Raw genomic sequence first — 22347 nt, forward strand, 5'->3', positions numbered from 1 at the left:
ATTTTAATATCCCGATCTAAATATTTTATCTTATTCTTACGCCTTTTACAAAAAGATGTTTCGTACAAGTTTTGTGACTTCTAGAGAAATAAAATGATACTATTGATTTTATTTAATAACAAAATAAAAAAAAATGAATTAATTAAAGTACAAATAAAAAAATCCATAACTGTGTTTTATAACAGAAACAAATGTGTAGCTGCTCAAATTCTTATTTTTTCCTTAAAATAATGTATTTAAATTTATTAAAATTATGTATTTCTTTTCATTACACCAATTGATTCCAATTATTGTCTTTCATTATTTTGTGCATAAAAATATTGAAGGAAAATAATCAAAAAATGAATATCTTCTCTCTCTCTCTGTCTCTTTCTCTCTCTCTCTCTCTCTCTCTCTCTCTCTCTCTCTCTCTCTCTCTCTTTCTCTCTTGACAAAATATCTCATAATTTATGTAAAATTATATCAAAGTAAAGTATAAAATATTTTGCAAACTATTCAATTTTTAGCCTTCCTGCAACTATTTAATTTTATGACTTTTTTAATGGAATATTTCGAGGAATTGATTTATATAAATAAATTTGGATGATTCACTTAAAAAAATAAAAATGACTTTGAAATAACCTCAGAATTTTCACCCAAGATTAAACCAATGGCATTTTGTACTATTGGTTTGATCTTGTGCCGTCCACAAAATCACAAAATTTTTATACGAAACATTTTTTTGTCAAAGACATAAAAAAGAGATATTTAGATACGGACATTAAAATAGCTATCCTATACATATAAATTCAAAAAATTTTTTTTACAATAAAAAATATATTCTTCAAAAATATTCCTTTTCTAAAGATATATAATGCAAAATATACAATTCAAATATAATACATACGAGGAACTAAATTATTTCTTTAGCGTTTACAATGATCTAACTATAAATTTGGCAACACTCGTACGGTTTCCAATGTCTACAATTTTCCAACTGAGCGGCAAGTTTATAATACTACCGCAAAAATCGACATACTATATAGAAAGCAACATCGAATATCTACTGGGATGTCTTGGCATCACGAATTTTGGTAAGCTTGGTCCTGTCTCTCTCTCTCTCTCTCTCTCTCTCTCTTTCTTTCTCTCTTTCTCTCTCTCCCTCTTACTATACCTCTTCGAATAATTTTAATAGATACACTCGTGTCAAAGAGATAGATGTGATTTTTACCTTGCTCCTCAAACCTGCGCTGGCATAGCGAGCACTTAAAGTTTCCAAAATCATCCAACTCGTCCTCATCGATAATATGTCCGTCAGCTGCAACAGAATACCCCACGATCTTTCTTTCCTATCTTTTTCTATTTATCCTTCCGCATTTTGCTACAGGCTTCTCTCAAAGAGAGACATATTTCCACAGAGCTAAAAAGTAATGCTTGATCCATTATATATAATATCTATAATATCTTATTCTGTCAAAAGTTTTTACATTTCTCACTCGAAACAGATTTTGCCTATTATTTAAAAGCTATTTGCTTTATTTCAAATCATTTTACTCTTTGACAAATTTGCGATAATTTTCCATCATAACGAACAATAATGTATATACATACAATAAGAATAAAGCATTATAAAATGAACTAAACGTTAGTATGGATGGTGTGGGTTACAGTTTGAATTAGAATTAGTAAACAATTACTTCTGATAACAAAAAATTTGTTAAAATTTAAAAAAAGAGGATTAATTTGGAAGATTATATAATTCTGTATATTAAGATCTATCCGCTCTCCGCTCTTATTAAATCATGTGAATACAAACTCTTCGCCTATTTATAATTATGTTTTTATTTTATATTTTTCCGTAAACTTTTCAGTATGTTCAGTTTTTCTCATAAATAATTAATCTTACAATTGCATTTCATCATTATTCTAAATAGTAGATCAAGCATAACTCGCTTTCCGACATGGTTAAATTTTTTAGGGCAAAGTATATATTAATCAACTGATGACTTCTCCTTAGGCAATAAACTGAAATTATTTATGATAAATAAATTTATATTTATTTTTATATTTTTCATTTATATTTATAAATATATTGACCAATTCTTCAATATATTAAGAGTTTGCAACACAAGTATGATAATATTCTTAATAGATATTAATAAATAAATAAATTGATATTAGATTGCGAGCGACGTCCTATTTGTCAATTTATTTGTTACTTTGGCGTTTTCTAGAAAGGTATCCATGTGAAAAAGGTATATGTATATTCAAGATATGCTGCACATAGTTCAACGTTTCAAAGTTAAAAGCCTTTTGCCGCACTAAAAAGACGACGAAGAAGCAATCTAAAATTATTAACTTGCCAATAAATTTTATACACACATAAATCCTAATTTCTATATTAGCAAAAGCCATTGATAATAAGGAAAATTTTCTCATATTACAACTAAACGCAATTCTATTTTTATCGCACGACAGCAAAATGACGTGCAATGAGCTTCGTAATTTCTTTGAATTTTTTTACGCGCGCGCGATAGTCATATCATATCATTTGGCAAACAGATCGATTATAAGTGCGAGAAGACAAAGGAAAAACATCCTTCAAGGACGTTCCGACGAATAATCATACAAGAAAGAAAACCTCACCCTAAAAACAAACCATGATGGGCTCAGTTGAAAAGCGAGACAGGATCCAAGGTTGCCAATATGCATCTTCTAGGACAGACAGTCTAGGGAATCTATTTTTACGCACTCTATGTACACTCGCCAGAACACAGATATTATGATGTTAACAATAAACAGGAAAAGAAACACAATATAGATATTCAATTTTCGCCACGCCACATGCACAAGTGACTTCTCTTGTGCGCCTATACATATACTATACATATACTATATATATATATATATATATATGTGTGTGTGTGTGTGTGTGCGTGCGTGCGTGCGTGCGTGCGTGCGTGCGTGTGTGTGTGTGTGTGTGTGTGTGTGTGTGTGTGTGTTAATATATTATTTCGTGCATAATACATATATTTCATATACACATATATTTTTGTCAAAGAAGAGCATTCTATCTTATATAAAAAATATATACAGAAAAAAAATTCTTTTTTCCAAGAAAAGTTTCGAATAGACATATATTAATATAAAAATTAATTTAGAACAGTTCTTTTTAATAAGAAAAACGGAATTATTACAACTCTTTTAGCACCTCATTCTATACATATATTGAAATTTTCTGTACACATACATATTTAATATATATCTGTTTATTCAATTAAGAAGATGTATAATTATTCATAGAAAATTAAGAAAGCAAATCTTGCACAAAGGAATGGGAATTCTTCAAAAAAAAATACCTTTTTACCCAACAAAAAAAATAGAGATAAAAACGCGATATTAAAAAACGTCAGTTGCGCATTTAAAGCATTAGTCAATTAAGCGTTTTATAAAATAAGGCAAAAGAAACAATATGAACTATGCTGCCAGATAATAGCCATGCGTGCACTTTTTATTTTTTTATTATAGACAAGGATGCTCTATAAACATCGCCAACAACATTAATCATTTTTCAAAAATGTGATTAAATTAAATAATAAAAAATTGCATTTAAAATAAAATCAAAATCAAATTTTTAAAAATTCAATTTGTTGTTAAAAGATTGATTTAAATTATTATATAACATGTACAATTATTATATAACATATATTTAAATGATTATATAACAATTAAAAAATATTTAAAAGATTAAATTTTATGCCATACAATGTTAAATACTGATTCTTAATAAAATCTATATCTTATGGATATCTATACTTTATGGATTTGGAAAAAAGACAAATAAATTTTTAAAGATATGTTTTGTAGTAATACTTTCGGATTTATTGATCTGATTACAAGCCAATTGAGACAATGGTAAGTCACCTCATAAATGTCAAATAAAAAGATTTGAATAACGCAATAATTCGATCAGCAAACCATAATTTAACCGTTAAATACAATACTATACTGCATTTGTTATGTATAATTTAAAGAGTAAAATTAATTTTTACGATAAAATCAAAAGAGCAAACTTATAAAACGACGATTTTATATATTTTTTTACCGTTCCAATAAAATGGTAATATTTTAATATAACAATTTCTGTAATAATGGGTTACAAAAAAATAAAAGGATTACAAAAAAAATTAAATTTTAATAATTTACAACAAATATATAAAAATATATAAAAACATTTACTTTATTTTCACAGAATTTAAGAAACATTCTTAAAAATAAGCGCGTATCATCTTCAATTTTCGTATCTTTTTTCTACATGGATTTATAAAACAAGCTGTTCTTACTCACCTCTCCAGCTCACTTTGATCGGACATGTGATTGTCTGATTCTTAATGAGATATGCATTCAGTGATGTTAGGCTTGGACTTTTTCGTAACGTACCCTCGTCGTTTTTCCATACGTACGTAATCGCTGTCTGCTCGTAGGATACTAAAAAATAAAAATATAAATTTTATTAACTTTCTCATGCATTAAATGCTTAAAAAATAATTGTTTTTTATAATACTTATATCCAAAAGTTATTCTATTTTAAACTTGTGCACGTGATACTTGCTGCTCTCAATCGCGAATGAACACAATGGGTCATCAAAGGGGAAGATGTTAAGGCTACCCTGACAGGATATGATAAGGTGACGCCTGTAAAATAATAATAATCTATTTATATAAAAAATGTCGATTATGCGATATTTATTTCGTTATTTGGAAAAATTCGCATTAAGTTTAAAAATTGACTTTATCATTATCTCTATTTAGATATTTTTAATTAAATATGAAAAGTAAAAGAATGGTAAATTTAGAAATTAAACGTGATATATCTAAATAACCAGAAGCATTCCCTATACGCAATTCAAAAATGTGAATCGTTAATATGAATCAATAATATTCATTTAAAATTTTGCAAAAATATATTATTAATATATATTTTGAGTATATTTTATATTTTTAGAAAATTTAGATACAATATAAAATATATCAATGCTACAAGTACCGCATAAGGTAGTTGACAGTGCCATTGCGATATATTCGCAGGGCAAAATGTACGGGAATAATGGGATCCTTGAAATCTCCATGCATTATAAAATATGTATCCGGTAACCAGATATCTTCGTAATGATGAATCGCATTTAAAAATTCATATCTGGATCTATTACTGTAACGTAATCGTGGATCGTACCATTGTTGCTGCAGTAAAAATTCCACCTCGTATTTCTGTGAAAATAGGATGGCAATATCGTAATCGACGTAATTCAAATTAATGTATGATTATATATGGAGATCACAAAAGAACTAGCGCATATCAAGTTAAGTCGCACTATAAATTTTTTGATAAATATATTATACAAGGTCTGATAATAAAACAATAAAATTGAGTTTTTTTTATATTGATAACTCTACAGCTGGTTACCTCTGACCATGTTTGATCTTGGTCCTTCCCCCATTCTAACTGACAACTAACATAGCCCTGCATTCTGTCAGTCTGAATAAGTAGCTACTTGAGATGTTAAGATGGATTTGTGGGATCCTTGTAACAAAAATGGGATCGCGTAATATTGCAATGTACAGCAATGTGATATTGCGGAAAATTCTGCAACCATTTTAATTGTTAATTTTTGATCGGATTGTATAAATTTCCTTACTTTGCCTGTGTTGCTCGTGTTATTGAGGATTAGACTGCGCTGTTGGTCTTCAATAACGGTTCTGCTTTTTAAAAACATTTTACCAGCAAAAAGCTTGTGCTCATCTCCAAGAGCTTGCTTAAGATTTCTATATATTCGTAGAATTATCGCTGTTAATACAAAAAAAGATAGCATACTGATAGATGTGCAATATTACGTGATCCTATTTTCGTTACACAAATCCGTTTTAACATTTCAAGCAGCTATTCGAAACAGACAGAATGTAAAGTTCATGTCAGTTGGAGCTGGAATGGGGAAGAGCCAAGGTTAAACATGATCAGAGGTAAAAGTCTGCAAAATTGCCAATATAATAAGAAAAATATCCGTCTCATTACTTTATTGTCAGACCTCATTTATTATTTTTTTATTAAACTAGAATACAAAAAAACATAATTATATATTACCAAACTGGATTCGTCTGGAGAAGCTAAGCTTAACAACAGCACGCTCACGTTCACAGTCAATGTTCCTAAAACAGTAAACAAATACAACTTTAATTTTTATGTTTTGTATCACCCGATCGATCATATGTTTTATTGAAAAGTTGTTAATATTTTTAGAATTCTTTTACTTCAAAATAATATATAATTTTTGTGCAATTCGAGCAATATATTTTATGTACTGTTTGATACAAATCATGAAATATGTAAATTACTTTAAATTATTTTCTTTTATAATATAAAAAATATAAACTTTGTTAAATATATATAACAGTATTTAATAAATAGGGCAATTTGTTAGAAAGAATTTTTGCTAACGTAATATAAATTGAGCCTAATAAAAGCATTATTAAATTTATCTTTATTTAACGACGTTCACATTCTTTGTATTACAAAAGAAAATAACTTGAAGTAGTTTACATATTTCATGAGAAATTTGTATCAAACAATTAATATTATATATGATAGATCGATCGGCGTAGAATTTTTTCATTGCATGGAAATTGTTCGATGCAATTTCCATGCAATTGTAAATATGTGTAATGTAATGGAAATATCACGTATTAGGTCTATGTGTTTGTTTTTATTATATATATATATATATATATATATATATATATATATATGTCAACTTAAGCTGATGCTGTTTAGGAATATGCTGAAAGCTTTTTTCGAGCCATGCTGTGCACATGCTGCTATTTACTTGGGAAAAAGCTTGAAATCGTGATTAGGACTCGGATTAGTTTTATCCCAAAGTGATTATTGTTGTTCACACATCCATCTCGTGAAGATATATAAGTCCCTCTTTTGTCGCTTAAAGTGCATTTAATCAAGAAGACATTGCAACAAATGATCTAGTTTGCATAATACGTTTTGCAAAGAAACGATCAACAATCGATCATCTGATAATTAATCATTGCTATCACCTATAAGATACTTGCAAAAACTTGCAAATACTTTCCTAGAAAGTTGCGTATATATAGATTACTACACCAACATAATGTGTTAAGAAACTCATATAACAATTATGGTATGTGATGGTACTACATTATCATATAACAAAACTTTGTATAACGCTAGACAAACATCTCATTAGTCAGAATAAAAACGACAACAATTTTTCTAGTACTTCAAAGGGCATTATTATCTATTATAGCACATATTTCTCTTAGATACTACGAATGTGTTTCTGGATAAATATTTGTCTTTATAATACATCCTTAAAAAAATGTTTCAATCTCTCAAGGATTCGGGTCTTAGCCAGCGATTCAACCATCGTCACATATAACACTTGAAAATTAAGTTTGTTTACTGCGAGAAATAAAGATAACGGAATTGAGTTAAAAGATATAAGATAAATAAGATAAAATCGCTAAAATTTGTATCAATATAAAGTTATATTAAAATTCAAGTATCAATTTTTGCAAAGAATAATGAAAAGGAATTATCAAACTATCTTCATTAATCTAATTTTATAAAGTATAAAATTTATATATTAAAAAAAAATATTTTTTAAAAACCCTCACACATAATTTTTTATCATTTTATTATTTCAATCCAATAATTATGATGGACATAAAACGGTCACATTAATCCCGTAATATATGTATATAAATAATGAATTTCAAAAAAATTGATGCATATTGCTAATGCCTGAACACATCGGTTCTTGATAAGAACATACGGTAAACCTTAACGCTGATCTCATCGATTTCAATGACCTTGACATAGGTTGTCAAGGACATTGCTCTAAATAACTTGCAAAAAATTTTAGCTATTGTTTATTGTTTATTACAAAGTTATTAACAATTGAAGATAGTGACTGACTGATGCTTGCAAAATTATATATATATTTTGGCATAAACTACCACGCATGCATTTTCCCACCCATACAAGATCTCGCTTTGTATTGTAAAGTATATGCATGGGTGCAGTGGGTTGTATGTATATATATATATATATATATATATATATATACACATATTTACATAAAAACATTAGTAAATATGTGTAAAAGATTACAGCAAAACTTCTGAAAACATCCATGTTCTAATTTAAGTCAAATTTGAAAAATAGACTTTTTAAGATAAAAGAAATGTACATCAGAAGAATTTACTCAAATTCTCGAAAGTTTAACTCAAAAGTTAAGGAACTTTTTAAACATTTTTTGACTGCGGGAAAGAGAGAAAGAGAATGAAAGAGAAAGACGAACTGAGATTGTTATCTCTGCCGACACACACACGCATGCACACTCATCCACATCTATCCATACATACAAGGTGTAAATTGGACTTGCAACCTTCCCATAGTACAGCTTGATACACATAAAAAAACTTAAAAATGCACTATTTACTTCAAATCATCGTAACTGTCAGTAAAAAGATCGTAACGTAAAAAAATTGTAACGTAATGATTAAAAACACATTTTAAAAAGAAAATAATAAATTTTAACAAAATTTTAAAATAAAATTTAAGACAATCAAGAAAATTTAAAGAAAAAAGTTTTGTTAATATAATGTACACACATAATTGATAATCAAGGACATGATCGTGATAATATACAAGATAAACATCGCAACATTGCACGTTAATAATGCAAAAAATATTTAATGCAAAAAACTATTTAAAAAGTTCCTTAACTTTTAAATCGTATAAAATCCTTCTTGTATATGTTTTTTTTATCTAAAAAAACTTTTTTTTTTCAGATTTTACCTAAATCGGAGTGTGAACTTTTTCAGAAATTTTGCCATAATCTTTTATATATATTTAGCAAAGTATTTCCACAAAGAAGTCTATTCTTTTATTTTTTTAAATATAAAAGTAAAAGTATTTTTTTCAAGTGTCTTGTCCACATAAGAAAAGTTAATCAAATAAAATATGTCAATAATGTCTGCACATATCGTAAAGTCAGGAGACATATAATGAATGAAAAACGATTTATGATGATTATAGGTGAGGGGGAAGGTCCGCTGCCACAACTAAACATACACATCACAAATCACAGTCCCACAGACACGAGCTCGTAGTACCAATCAAGTATATATATCACTTTTTTAATATCAAATATTTTATAATTAAACATCATCATACCTTGATCAATGACTCTATTATTGTCAATGCGCCTTATTTATTTATCTCTTTGTGGATATGTATATAGGAATGTACGGATACGTATATAAATACAAGATTGTTAAAATGCTAAAACTATATGGTGAAGATTTAGGTTTTAGGTCAATATGACTTGTATTTATCAATATGACTAATGCATTTGAGAATAATTAGACATTGATACGTCGATGACATTCTTGTAATTTTTCGCTCTCTTTGAAATAAAAACAATTTTTAATACAAAGATTTGATAAAAAAAAATCTTTAAAAACTGAATGTTTTTTTTATTGTAAGCATTTTTAAAAATTATTTATTTGGAATTTTTAAATATACACGTCAAAGTAATATTCTAGAAAAAATTAAAACAAAATTTAACAAATTAGTTTTCCAATTTCTAAAAGTTAATAAATTTTGAACATAATATAGATTGGACATATGTATGAAAATTTAAGAATGATCTAAAATTAAACTATCTTTAATCAAAACTTAGCAAAACTGCAAGAACATATACTTACAACATCGCTTAAATAATAAATCACAATGTATAATTTATTAATATGATTGAATAAATTTTAGTATATATTATACGATAATATATTTGTGTGTATACTATCTGATCGACCTATGCACTCTCGCGCATAAAATCGATACACACATACACACGCCTCATTCAGTACTCAACCAACTGTATATCAGTACTCCAATCAACTGTATATCAGATATTTATCAATAGTCAAGTTTACAATTGGCTATAATCACAATGCTAGCGATTATTTCCTAAAGTATATTGATTATTTCTTGTTAGCAAACACGCGCGCGGCTTTCACATGAAATTTTATTATATTAATAATTATGCTGATTTTATTATATTAATAATTATGCATATATTTAGGGGCGACCTCACAAATTTCAATGGCCTTGATATATATTATCAAGGATACAGCCCTCTGAATAAATTTTCAAAAGGTTTTAACCGTTGCTCGTTGCTTGTTAAAAAGTTATTTACAAAATAAGTTTAACAAATAAAAATGTAATTTTCTGACGCAATGTACATTTAAGAAAAAATATACATCGGAAAAAGAAGATTGATTTTTTGTACGTCGTACAGGTGCCGCTATTTGTTTGACTGCTATGGAACCTTGTAGTATAACCTTTCCAAAATACGTCTATTTTTTTTTAAACTGTTAAGCCAGTTTGAAATCAATCTGTGTGCAATTAAAATTTGTTACTTTTTTTATCATGTCAATGAAACAACGAACAGTAATTAAATTTCACGCAATTAAACTTGGCAAAACGCCTACAAAAATATTTAAAATTAAATATGTGAAAAATATGTACAGTGACTCGTGTTTAAGTCGCACAAAGATGTTTAAGTGGTAACAATTTTGTGAAGGCCGAGAGTCACTCGGAGACGCTAAGAGACCGAGGCGCTATAAGTTTAAACATCGATGCGAATGTCGAAACAATTTACAATCTTCTTTTCACTAACCGTTGCAACAAATTTCGTGTACTATTGTTTTCTAATATGAATCTCATCATTTTCATTGCGATCATTTTGCACGACGGTTAGTGAAGCGAAGTTTGCACATCGCTTCGGCGTTCGCGTAGTTTAAACTCGTGACGGTGTATCCAGGCTCTCATCGTCCCCGAGCAACTCTCGGCCTTCACGAAACAACAAATTTTAATTTGTTACTTTTTTTATCGTGTCAATGGAATAACAAGCAATAATTAAACATGTCAAATTTGGCAAAATTCCTAGAAAAACATTTAAAATTATGAAAAATCTTTACAGTGATTCGTGTTTAAGTCGTATAAAAATGTTTAAATAATATATGAACAATTTTAAGAAAGCTGATGAAGTAATCTACTTCAAATCGGCTATTAACAGTTTAAAAAAAAGGCTTATTTCTGAGAAATTATATTACAAGGTTCCGTAGTAGTCAAACAAATAGCAGCACCTGTACATATACATTATACAGGGTGCCTGATAATAATCGTCTCACCAATAATGTGCAAATGGGGCGGATTAAGAAAAGCACAAAAGTCCTTTACTATTTTTTTGTATAACGCTTAATAAAAGAATTATTATTAAGCAAAATCTGGCCAATCATTGTTGATTTTTAGCCGGACGCACATCGGTAAGCCGCGGGCCTGGTAGTGGATACGTGAGCCGCGCTGTGACAACTGTCACAGCGCGGCTCATCAACATACGCCCGGCTAAAGATCGGCGATATTTGGTCAAACTTTACTCAATAATTCTTTTATTAAGCGTTATACAAAAAAATGGTAAAGGACTTTCCTGCTTGGTTTAATCCGCTCTACTTGCATATTATGGGTGGGGCAATTGTTATCAGACACCCTGTATATGTATGTGTGTGTGTTTCTTAATATTGATGACAGAAAATTACGTTATTCATATTATTACATTTAGTTTGTTAATATTTTTTTAATAAACAACAGGCTAAAAGCAATGGCTAAAATATTTTAAAAGTTAATCATTGTCAGGGCCGTGTTCTTCTGATAATATACAAATGTGTATATCAAAGCCCTTGAAATCCATGAGATCATCCCTAATATGTATAATTATCATTATATATCATACTAAAATGTAATATATACAATAGAATCTCCAATCAACACTATTTAAAATATAAATATAACAGTCGAAAATTTGTACCGAATTATAAAATATAATTACATTCTCGTTTAAATTTTAGGTTTTAAAACTTTAGTCTTCAAATTTAGTGTCTAAACTATAAACAAAATTCAATTTGCGAAAATTGAATTATATGTTGTTATATGCATAAAGCGATTATTATTATTTATTATATTTGTAAATATAAGAAAAATATGCATTAATGTATCAACATTTTTCTTTCTTAAAAAAAATAATATTTTCTTATAATTTCTTCCAGTCAAAATATACATAAATTTTTATGTAAAGATATTTTTAATTATAATTTTTTTTAATATAACCGAAAATCGAGTTAGTACTGAATAAGCCGCGTAGATCAGTTTAAGTTGATCAAAAGAGATTATGATAATGATGAATTATCTTCAATGTAAATGACATTAGGTAGTAACAAGAAATAAAATTTAAAGGACGGACCACGAAGGTGAGTGCGAAGGTATTGGTGCGACGTATAGTGGTTATTGTTCTGGTTCTTGTTCTGGTTCTCGAGGTCGTTAGAGAAGATCGACGACTGGTTTGTCAAGCCGGTACTGTCACCAGGTCTTTTCATTCCGCAGCAGAAATCAGCATCTGTAACACCCAACAGCCCTGCGCACGTCTTATCTTCAACTTTGTGCATTCTCCGTCTATTCCATTTAAAATTAGATTCTTCGTCTATTCCACTTAAACCGTACGGTTTTAAGAAAGTCGCTTAGGATAACGAAGATTTGCCTTCTATATTTTCACTTACTGGCTGGATATTGATCTATACAGCTCATATTTTTGATAACAGTGTAGAAGAGAATTATGGCTTATTTCAAGTTACATCCTTCTAGTCCATTTCTTCCATCATGTATTCTCTTAATTAATGTTATTGTGATGCGGGTATTAGGTATGATCATGCGATACCATTTGGGGAACAGTGTTCTTAAAAGAGTAATGAGAATTGTGTAAGTTTTTCAGTGTATTTGTTTCTATGACACCAAACAACCCTTGCCCACGTCCCATCCTTTTTCCAAGTCTAACTTTTTACAAACTTTTTATAAAATTATTATCTGCATTTGTATCTGTTATTCTTAAATCATTGTCCATTGTAAATCCATTTTATATATATGTGTGTGTGTGTGTGTGTGTGTGTGTGTGTGTGTGTGTGTGTGTGTGTGTGTGTGTGTGTGTGTGTGTGTGTGTGTGTGTGTGTGGAATTTTTAATATTTATAAATTATAAACAGATACCAACAGAGCTCAACGAATCGAGGGCACTCCATGAAAGAATCAATAATTTGTGTCTTCATGCGATGCATATGAAGCCGTTCCACTGATGAAGTCTGAATAATGCAATCTTCGTATTGTTCAGGAGTGCACTTCGTTTCTTGGATATATCCTCAAGCGACTATTAAATTCATTCGGATATGACGTACAGTTAATACAAAACTATAGGATACTTCGTATTCTTGTAGTAGTTGTAACTGCATGTGTAATGTTGGTGAATTAAAATTTTAGTTATTTTTCAGAAGAATTAAAGCACATCGAGACAAAAATTTGAGCAAAATTATTGAAATAGAAAACAGTTTTTTTTTCATATACATCAATTCATTTGTACATAAATTACATGTATACTGTTCTACATAAATATCTAAAATTTCTTTTCTGTTAACTTGCTTAAGTGCCAAAATTAGAGGATTAATTAATAAGTTAGATTATTGAAATCTTGCTTCGTATATTGCAATGTATAATGGCACTAGACACATATGTCGTTTTTTGGCACATGTTAATAATTAGCTGCGAATAACTATTATTATCCACATAAAAGCAATTATTATTATTATTAGTCATATCTACGATAAATACGTCATGGTGTCATTAATAACTTAGATATTTTAGCTCTGAAGTCATATTAGCGTTTCTCAAACCGCGACTCTATTCACTTATGAGTGAATATTACATGAATATAGGTCATGATGTATATCAAAGAATGTCATTATTTTTCTGATGAATTAGTCAAATTGTCAAATACACCATGCAACAATAATTTTTTTTTTTAATTTGAATTACGATTGTGACAGAGATAAAAAGCAAAAAAGCCTCAAGTGGGTCAGGCAAAAATTTGTCTGATAATTTCTACGATATATTGAAAACTGAAGAATCTTCATTTAATACTTTATTTACTTTTTTATTCCTCAATTAGAGAAAAATCAATAGAAAAAGCCAACATTGAATCAAGTTTTTTTAAGATCAAATAAATTTAATTTGATAAAAGAAACATTCAATAATTCTGAGAATTGTATATTCAAATACAATTTTCTTGTAAACACGCACAAAATTAAAATGAGAAAAAAATTGTTGATTTGCTCGCTCGGACACATTTCTCTCGTTGGAGTCGCGCTTTCTCGATCATGTGTGTCTCATTTTCCTCTTTTATATATTTGTATTATTCTTATTATATTCGTATGTTACATTATTCTTTTTTATATTTTCAAGGACAGATTGATTTATAGAGAGTACCCTTACGATGAAGGGTGAGCAGTGAGCTGTGGTTGTGTGGTGCGTGTGGTGGTAGCGGTGCCGATGATGTTCGAGGTGCTCTGGATGGTCGAGGGTCATTGGATACAGGTTAGGTTGTAGTCGCCTTGATGGGCAGGGATGGGACCTCAGTGTACCTTGGACCGGGGGTAGAAGCCGCTTGTCATAACGCGTCGACAGCAACAAGTTGTCCAGAATTTCCTTGTCCGACTTGCCCTCTTCGAAACTGTAACACAACGCATTGTAGATGCATCCAAAAGAAACATGACAAGCTTATGATGCGTAGAATGAGTTTTCCCGCAAACTTCCAGTAGGTCCTTCCCTATCTCAATATCTCGAAAATTGTTTTGTTAGTGACTATGACGAATAATTGCAATATAATAATTTATAATAATTTTATTAAAATAATAAAAATAACTCTTTGAATTTTAATAAAAACGGAACAATAACGTTTATAAAAGTAAAAACCTCAATCTTTGAAATGATTGAAATTGATTTAATTAAAGTTTCATTTAACGTTCTGTGTAAATATGAAATATATCGCATTCGTTTGTTTTAATGTATGCATGTACATAATATAAAAATCTATCAATTTACTAAAAACAGACGCAGCTTTCTAAGACACTAAACTGCATCTAACTTCACTGTATATTACATTGTAAGACACTACCAGAAAACTTGTAAACTCACCAATGGACTACTTATGCTAATACATTCAATGCAATAATACGTTCGAAACATTCATAATATTGATACTCAATTTTTTTCGTCAGTTATTGGTCGCGTAATGACATAAAAGCACTGATCATTCTATTCTTCCATAAAATCCTAGATTATACAGTTCTACATGCAAAAAAATTGTCGTAATTCTTATCTCGCTCTCTTCGATTAAGATTCCGACAAATAACAAAATGAATTTGTCAAGTAATCAATTATAAACATTTATGTATAAGTTGCTCTAAAGTAGGAAGAAAAAAGTATATTTTTGTCAATTATTTATATTGTGTGTATATAGTATGTATGTTGCACATTGATTGCGAGATCATTTATAAAAGCCACATTTATAAAATTATAAAATACGAATGAATATTATAATAAATCAAATATAGCAATTTTAACGATGTAAGAATTGTAAAAGGTACTAAATAATTTTTTGTTATATATGTATAAATAAAATTATTTTTAAAAGATCTTATTTAATATTAACATTATCGCTGATAACTTAAATCCCATTGACAAAACGGAAACATAAAATTTATTTAAATCTGTGTCATTCATCTGTGCCAATAATACAATCTTCCTTCCTCTTTAAAGAATTAAATATGAATATTCTACGGCATACAGTTGAACTTAGCTTCTCGTTATTTCCACCGCTTTTCTCATATTACTATTTTATACTTTTTTTTTTAGATATTTTTAGATTGTAAAAATAATTTGCTCAATAAGACGATCGAGAAGCTAAGAAACGATTTACATATAGCAATTATTTTATGTGTAATACGTACATGTCTTCAGCACGCGCAAGAGTGACGAGAGTAAAAGCAAGTGTGAGGATACAGAGGAAAGTGAAGATGAGGGAGCTCGCGAGGGAAGTAAGAGACAGCGAAAGGATGGACGAGAGGCGGCCGCCACCACCCGCACACCGCCCTAGCGCCACCCAACCCATTCTATGTCATCTGGAACAAAAAAAATAGCGTTTTGCTATCAATATCAAGAAATATCTTAATTATTAATATAAATTATGATTTCTCTTGTTTTGGAAGAGAGAGAATAAAGTTCTTCAAAAGATTATTGATAAAAATAAGTTGATTGCAATTTGTTATAATTGCTAGCAATCTTGTTTGTTTAAAGCACTGCTTGCTTAAAAAAATACTGTTTATAATAAAGACATTTTGTAATAACTAAGATTGCAAAGTTTCTAATACATTTGTAATATTATGATATAATAGTTAGTATCAAATAAATTATCAAGTATAAACTCGACTTGACAAAATTTAATTTTCAATTTTTAATAATATGTGTGTAATAAATGTTTTGAAATTAAATTCTATTATTTTTAATTGTGTAACAAAACAATAATATGCATTTTTTAGTAACACAACTGATTATGCGAAGAATAAAGAATGAGACTGCCAAATGATTTATTCACTTTGTAACAAATTTAAAAAAAAGAAAATTAAATGTTCTCTGGTGATTTTATAATCACAAAATATGTTTTTGTAAATATAATTTTGTTTATTTAAAAATTCATTTAATTTTGATAATAGAAAATAAATGTTTAAGCACTTTCTTTTATGCATAATAATGTTTGCATGCATAATCGCTTTATATTTCAACTTATATCAACGTTTTTATGACAAATTGATGATCTAAAATGCGCGTTACTAATATAATTTAATATTATTCTGTGTTTATTATTATTCTATATATTGCTTTTTTAACATTTTGCATACTTTTTTTCAATGTTTTATATTTAGAATGTTATTCACAAGTATAAAAGTATAAAAATATATAATTAAATTGATTTTATACATTACAAAGATTTTATATAACATTATCAATTAAAAGACGCAGAAAGTCTCGCGCCAACTATATCTTTCAACAATTCTCTTTTAAGAGATAAAACATATCATTTTCTAAAATAAAAACACTTTTTAAAACGTAAATTAGAATATCTTGTAAGTTAGACTATTTTTTGAAAGATGACGATGCCAACGAGGAAATGAATCTTTCCGCAAATGCAATAATATTGTGATCAAATATATTAATATGTATATGTATTTTTCTGTTTGATTAATTCAGATATGTTGTCATTATCTTTCTTTTTACAAGACATTATAAAGTTTATCCAGATTCACTTTTGGCTTGATCCAATTTTTAGCATATGAAAAGAGTTCCCTATTTTTTCTAAGTAGTGTGTGTGTGTGTGTGTGTGTGTGTGTGTGTGTGTGTGTGTATTCCTAATGTTTTTTTTGTTTAAATATTAGATTAACTATTTTAATATATTCCTAATGTTTTTTTTTTGTTTAAATATTAAATTAACTATTTTAATCAAATAATCTTAAAACAAAAACAAACATGAAATGTTTGCACAAGTAGATGGAACATCTTTGTTCTTCTATATATTGGACAAAATTCGGTCACCATGTGTCGCATCACTCAAAAGTGTTATAATTGACACATTAATATCATTGCGTAATAGACAAGAAAAGAGAACATCGCGAAGGTGGTAGAGCAACGATAGTTAAACCGATAAACGTCCATGCTAATATAAACGCTACCAACAACGTACAGCTGATGTCGTCCGATCAATACGGAACGTTGCGGTACCAGACGCTATAGATACATCATATAGCTCAACCCGTTTTATTCTGACAATGAGTCCGCGCGCGATTCATTTTTATACCACACTCTCCTCACGTTTTGACAAATTTCAGTCTACCCTCATAATCTTATCTTCGTCTCGGGATTCTCTAATAACGAACTTTTTACTTATATAACTTTTTACTTATGCTATCTAGCGTAGATCAAAATGCTATAGTGCACTTAATTTTTTCGCAATATTAATCTTTAACCGAAAATATCTTAATTAATATAAAATCAGATGTTTACAAAATGTTTAAAAATTGTTAAAATCAAAATAGCTGTATTATTTTCTATATTATTATGTATATATATATATATATATATATATATATATATATATATATATAATATAGAAAATAATACAGCTATTTCAATTTTAACAATTTTTAAACATTACTAATTTTTAAACAATTTTTAAACAAACAAACACAAAAAAATATATATATATATATTTTTTTTTCTGTATTATTGATATTATTCTATTGATATTCTATATTATTGATATTATTATATGTGTATTATATGTTTTAAACATCTTTATAATTACGTTTAATATCTGTCGGTAATATTATACAATTAATATTAATATAATATGCAAAATCATGTTGATAAGAATAAATTTTTGAATCTGCTCGATCAATTTCACAGATAACCTTATTGATCGAATTCATCATTTGGCAGTGAAGAAACTTGATTGTAATAAATGTTTGCCATATCGGTAAACTTATTAACAACGTCGCGAAGAACAAACTTGTGCATTTTAGAGAATTAATCGTAAGGAAAATCTGCGGGAGAGAGAGTCGGGCTATTAAATAACATGATGACATGTGACATGATTCATATCGACAAAAACAACACAAAGAATTACGCAAAACGGAAGGACAAGACGTAAAAAATAGGTGAGAAATAAGATTAAATGCAATATAATTGACCAAATTTTTTTTTTTTTTTTATTTTTTTTCGAAGAAACAATCTCTTTGAGAAAGTCATCATAAAATGCTAGCAGCAAACTTACAGTAATTAGAAATTATTATTATATATGTCAAAAAATTTTCGTCTGTTTTATATATAACGCTTTTAGAGAAATATAATATTTTATAATATAATAAATAATATACAAAAATAAAAATTATTGCCTTATTATTTGTAAAAATCCAAAAGTAATATAACTTTATATAACAAAATATTGTTGCAACTTATAATTTTATTTATAGTCTGATATTAAGTTATTATCTCATATGGTCTGTCCAGAATTTTTGTTGTAATTTTTTAAGACTTATCTGTGCAACCTTAAATTTGAGTATTTAAATTCACTCAAAAAATTTCTCTTCTCTCTACACCGCTTCTAGCACAGTTATCACTGCTGGAAGCAATTTTAATAGATTTTTTCACGATCGCGCGTAGATTTGTCTGTAAATTTTCCTTGATATTTTGAACCATCTAAAATCGTCGTCCTTTCAAAGTGATTTTTAATTTAGAAAAAAGAATAAAGTATAGTGGTCATTGAAAGTGTTAAAATGTCTAAAAAAAAATCAGGAAAAAAAGGCCTGAATTGAAAAGAAAATCACTGTTTCTTCATCATGATAATTTATCGATTCATGCATTGCTACTTATTCATGATATTTTAACTAAAATGAAGACTACACTTTCTCGGCCATTCTGTTCATCTAAAATAACTCCGGCAAACTTTCACCTTTTTTTTAAATTGAAAGCCATTTTAAAAAGAAGTTAATTTCAGATGATTCAAGACATCAAGGAAAATTCGTAGACAAATTTACGCGTGAAAAGAGTCTACCAGAACTGCTTCTAATCTGCACATACACACACACATACACACGCACGCACGCACGCACGCACGCACGCACACACACACACACACACACACACACACACACACACACACACACACACACACACACACACACACACACACACACACACACACACACACACAGAGGATACTTTTTGTATTATATTCACGTACCTTAATGTGAGATATCTGACTGGTCGCAATGGAGGCAGGTTGTTGTTATTCGTTGTGTAGATTTCTTTCTTCAACCTTCATAAGCATTCATTCCCGTGCCCGGTCTTCTTTATCCACTTTTGTAGATGGAAGATTCATTAGCATTTACTTAACATCTCAACATAGATGAGTCATCGTCGTCATCTAAAAAAAGACGGATAATGCCGTCAGTCATAACATATTGATTTCAGGATAATAATTATAAAGAAACCTTTTCGCGGCAAAACGTATTTCTCGAATATTTTCTATGGTAAAAGTGTAAAAAAACGTAAATATCAACATTTTACCGTATAATTAATATATATATATATATATATATATATATATATATATATATATATACAAGGTGCCCAGTAAAGATTGTAATAACGCTTAAGAGTAAATTCTTGAAATCATTTTAAGATAACTTTTTCTCAGCAAAAATATCGAGGCATCAATAATTTCTGTGTTATAAGCGATTCAAAAAAGGGCATTTTGCAAACTAAGCTTTATAGAGAGTTAAAATTATATTTTTTAGTTAATTTCAGATAGAATTTACTTTAATAGAGATAGAGAATTTTAATTTGAGGCTTAATTACAAAGATATATAATGGAAAAATTGGAAACTTGCAAAAAAAGGATGACCTTTCTCGACATTTTTGAGAAAAAATCATTTTAAAATGATCTTAAGAACTTATCCTTGAGCGTTGTTACAATCTTTATGAGACACCCTATATATATATATATATATATATATATATATATATATATATATAATACTCCATATATTTTTAATTTTACTAAGCATTAAAAATATAAAAATTAAGAAGTAAAAAAATAGTTCAATTAAAAAATTGTTGCTATAGACACATTAACTTTATTACTAATTAAAAAATTAAAAATATAATGCATCTATTTTATAGTAAATTACATATACATAACAGAGTAGTTTGAAAATAAATTTTTTATAAAATTATGTTTATGACCAACTAACTTATAAATTGCAATGCGAGCGCGCGCAATCTAGATTCTATGCATGCAACATTCGCATTGCGACAAGTTGACGATGAAATGTGAGAAACATTAGCATTGGATAACAGAGAATGCTCAAGGATATTACAATGCTAAACCTTGGCCTCATGCCCTCGTTTAAGCATGCCGTGATCCTTAATTCGCACTTATGTCTTTATAATCGAACAATATAAGAGAATTGAAAAGACAATTATATTGTCACCGTTTGACAAGTTTAATACTTTTAATTACTTTCATTACATCATTTCTATTGATACATATTATTTTTTTTTAAATTTTTCGTCAAAGAATATATCTCTCTTATGGTTCCTACGATTTTTTTACATTTAAATAGATATATACGAATATACAGGATGTATCTGAAATGATGCACTAAACTTTAGGAGTGTATTCTAGAAATCAAAAGAACACTTTTTTCATATAAACATGGGTCCGCAAATAAACTCCCCTCCGAGCTAAAATTCGAAAATGTGTGAAATTGACCAAACACTCGCAACGCAAATTTATTTATCTCTCAAGAGAGGATAATAGATAACGTCAAAAGGTCAAATACTAAGGCAATCCATAAATAACAAGTTCAAGTGTAAGTACGGATGTAAGTATATAATATACATTTTTATTTTTTTATTTTAGTGGCTTACTTTAGTTTCTAATTTACTGGGCTATACCAAATTTCAACCTTCTGCCATTTTTCCTTTCTGAAATACAGTCAATTGTTAATTTTTTCCTCAAACTTTAGGGGCTTCTAGCTCTGAAGAGGGTACATTTGCGGACCCATGTTCATAGGAAAAAGTCTTATTTTGACCTCTAGAATATATTCCTAAAGTTTAGTGCATCATTTTAGATACACCCAGTATATCTAATATGCAATTATATCGGATTATTGGATAAACAATTTTAAGATTAAAACACACACATACACACACAATTTAGAAAATGTTAAAGATCAACATTTTTAACGATATATTTTTGAAGTGCACATCAAAATGAAAACAGAAACCGTATTTCTTTCGAAATATACGTATACTATAATAAAATGCTAACTATAAAAAGGTGCTGCTCCAATATATATTTTATTGTTTAAATCTATTCTTTCCATAAAAATGATGATATTAAAAAAATGTATCAATTAATAACATATATTATAGGCCAAACATTCATATAATTTCCCTATAGAAACTGTAAGTTGACATATTGACAGAAAAACTATGCGGCAAAAAAGTTTGACCCTCGACTCATTTCAATCATGCTGATTACTTTTATGATGTTTGTTGTCTTAAAGGAAAAAAAAAAGGGAAAATATTCAAAGATGACTTTGTCTGAACAATTTTTCTTTTTCAACTAGTTAACTTCATTCATATTACAATTATATATACAATTCATATTATTGCTATATTGCAAATTATTAAACTTAGAATTTTTTATTATTTTTTTCATGTTTCTCCTCATGATTCTCATCCAAAAACCACTTATATTTCAAAGGGCTAAAATTAT

The 22347-nt window shown here is 28.5% G+C and overlaps 1 protein-coding gene across 24 annotated transcripts in view; it reads right to left on the reverse strand.

Moving 5' to 3' along the window:
• The window catches only part of LOC126850396 (glutamate-gated chloride channel), a 52541-nt gene that overhangs the window by 15776 nt on the left and 14418 nt on the right, over positions 1-22347 (reverse strand). For 8 of the 24 annotated variants that reach the window (XM_050593326.1, XM_050593324.1, XM_050593329.1 and 5 more), the window contains exons 2-10: positions 19804-19986; positions 15959-16129; positions 14591-14679; positions 12372-12542; positions 6119-6183; positions 5027-5247; positions 4592-4674; positions 4327-4467; positions 1211-1297 (exon numbers count right to left, since the gene is read on the reverse strand). In XM_050593326.1, coding sequence (XP_050449283.1) covers positions 1211-1297; positions 4327-4467; positions 4592-4674; positions 5027-5247; positions 6119-6183; positions 12372-12542; positions 14591-14679; positions 15959-16119 — 1018 coding nt within the window. In that variant the 5' untranslated portion in view covers positions 16120-16129; positions 19804-19986. Of the gene's footprint in view, positions 1-1210; positions 1298-4326; positions 4468-4591; positions 4675-5026; positions 5248-6118; positions 6184-12371; positions 12543-12684; positions 12912-14435; positions 14680-15958; positions 16130-19803; positions 19987-22347 lie in introns of those variants that run through there. The other 16 variants (XM_050593348.1, XM_050593349.1, XM_050593337.1 and 13 more) reach the window with 8 other exon arrangements.

This window comes from Cataglyphis hispanica, chromosome 6 (assembly GCF_021464435.1).
Source record: "Cataglyphis hispanica isolate Lineage 1 chromosome 6, ULB_Chis1_1.0, whole genome shotgun sequence".
Classification (NCBI taxonomy): domain Eukaryota; kingdom Metazoa; phylum Arthropoda; class Insecta; order Hymenoptera; family Formicidae; genus Cataglyphis; species Cataglyphis hispanica.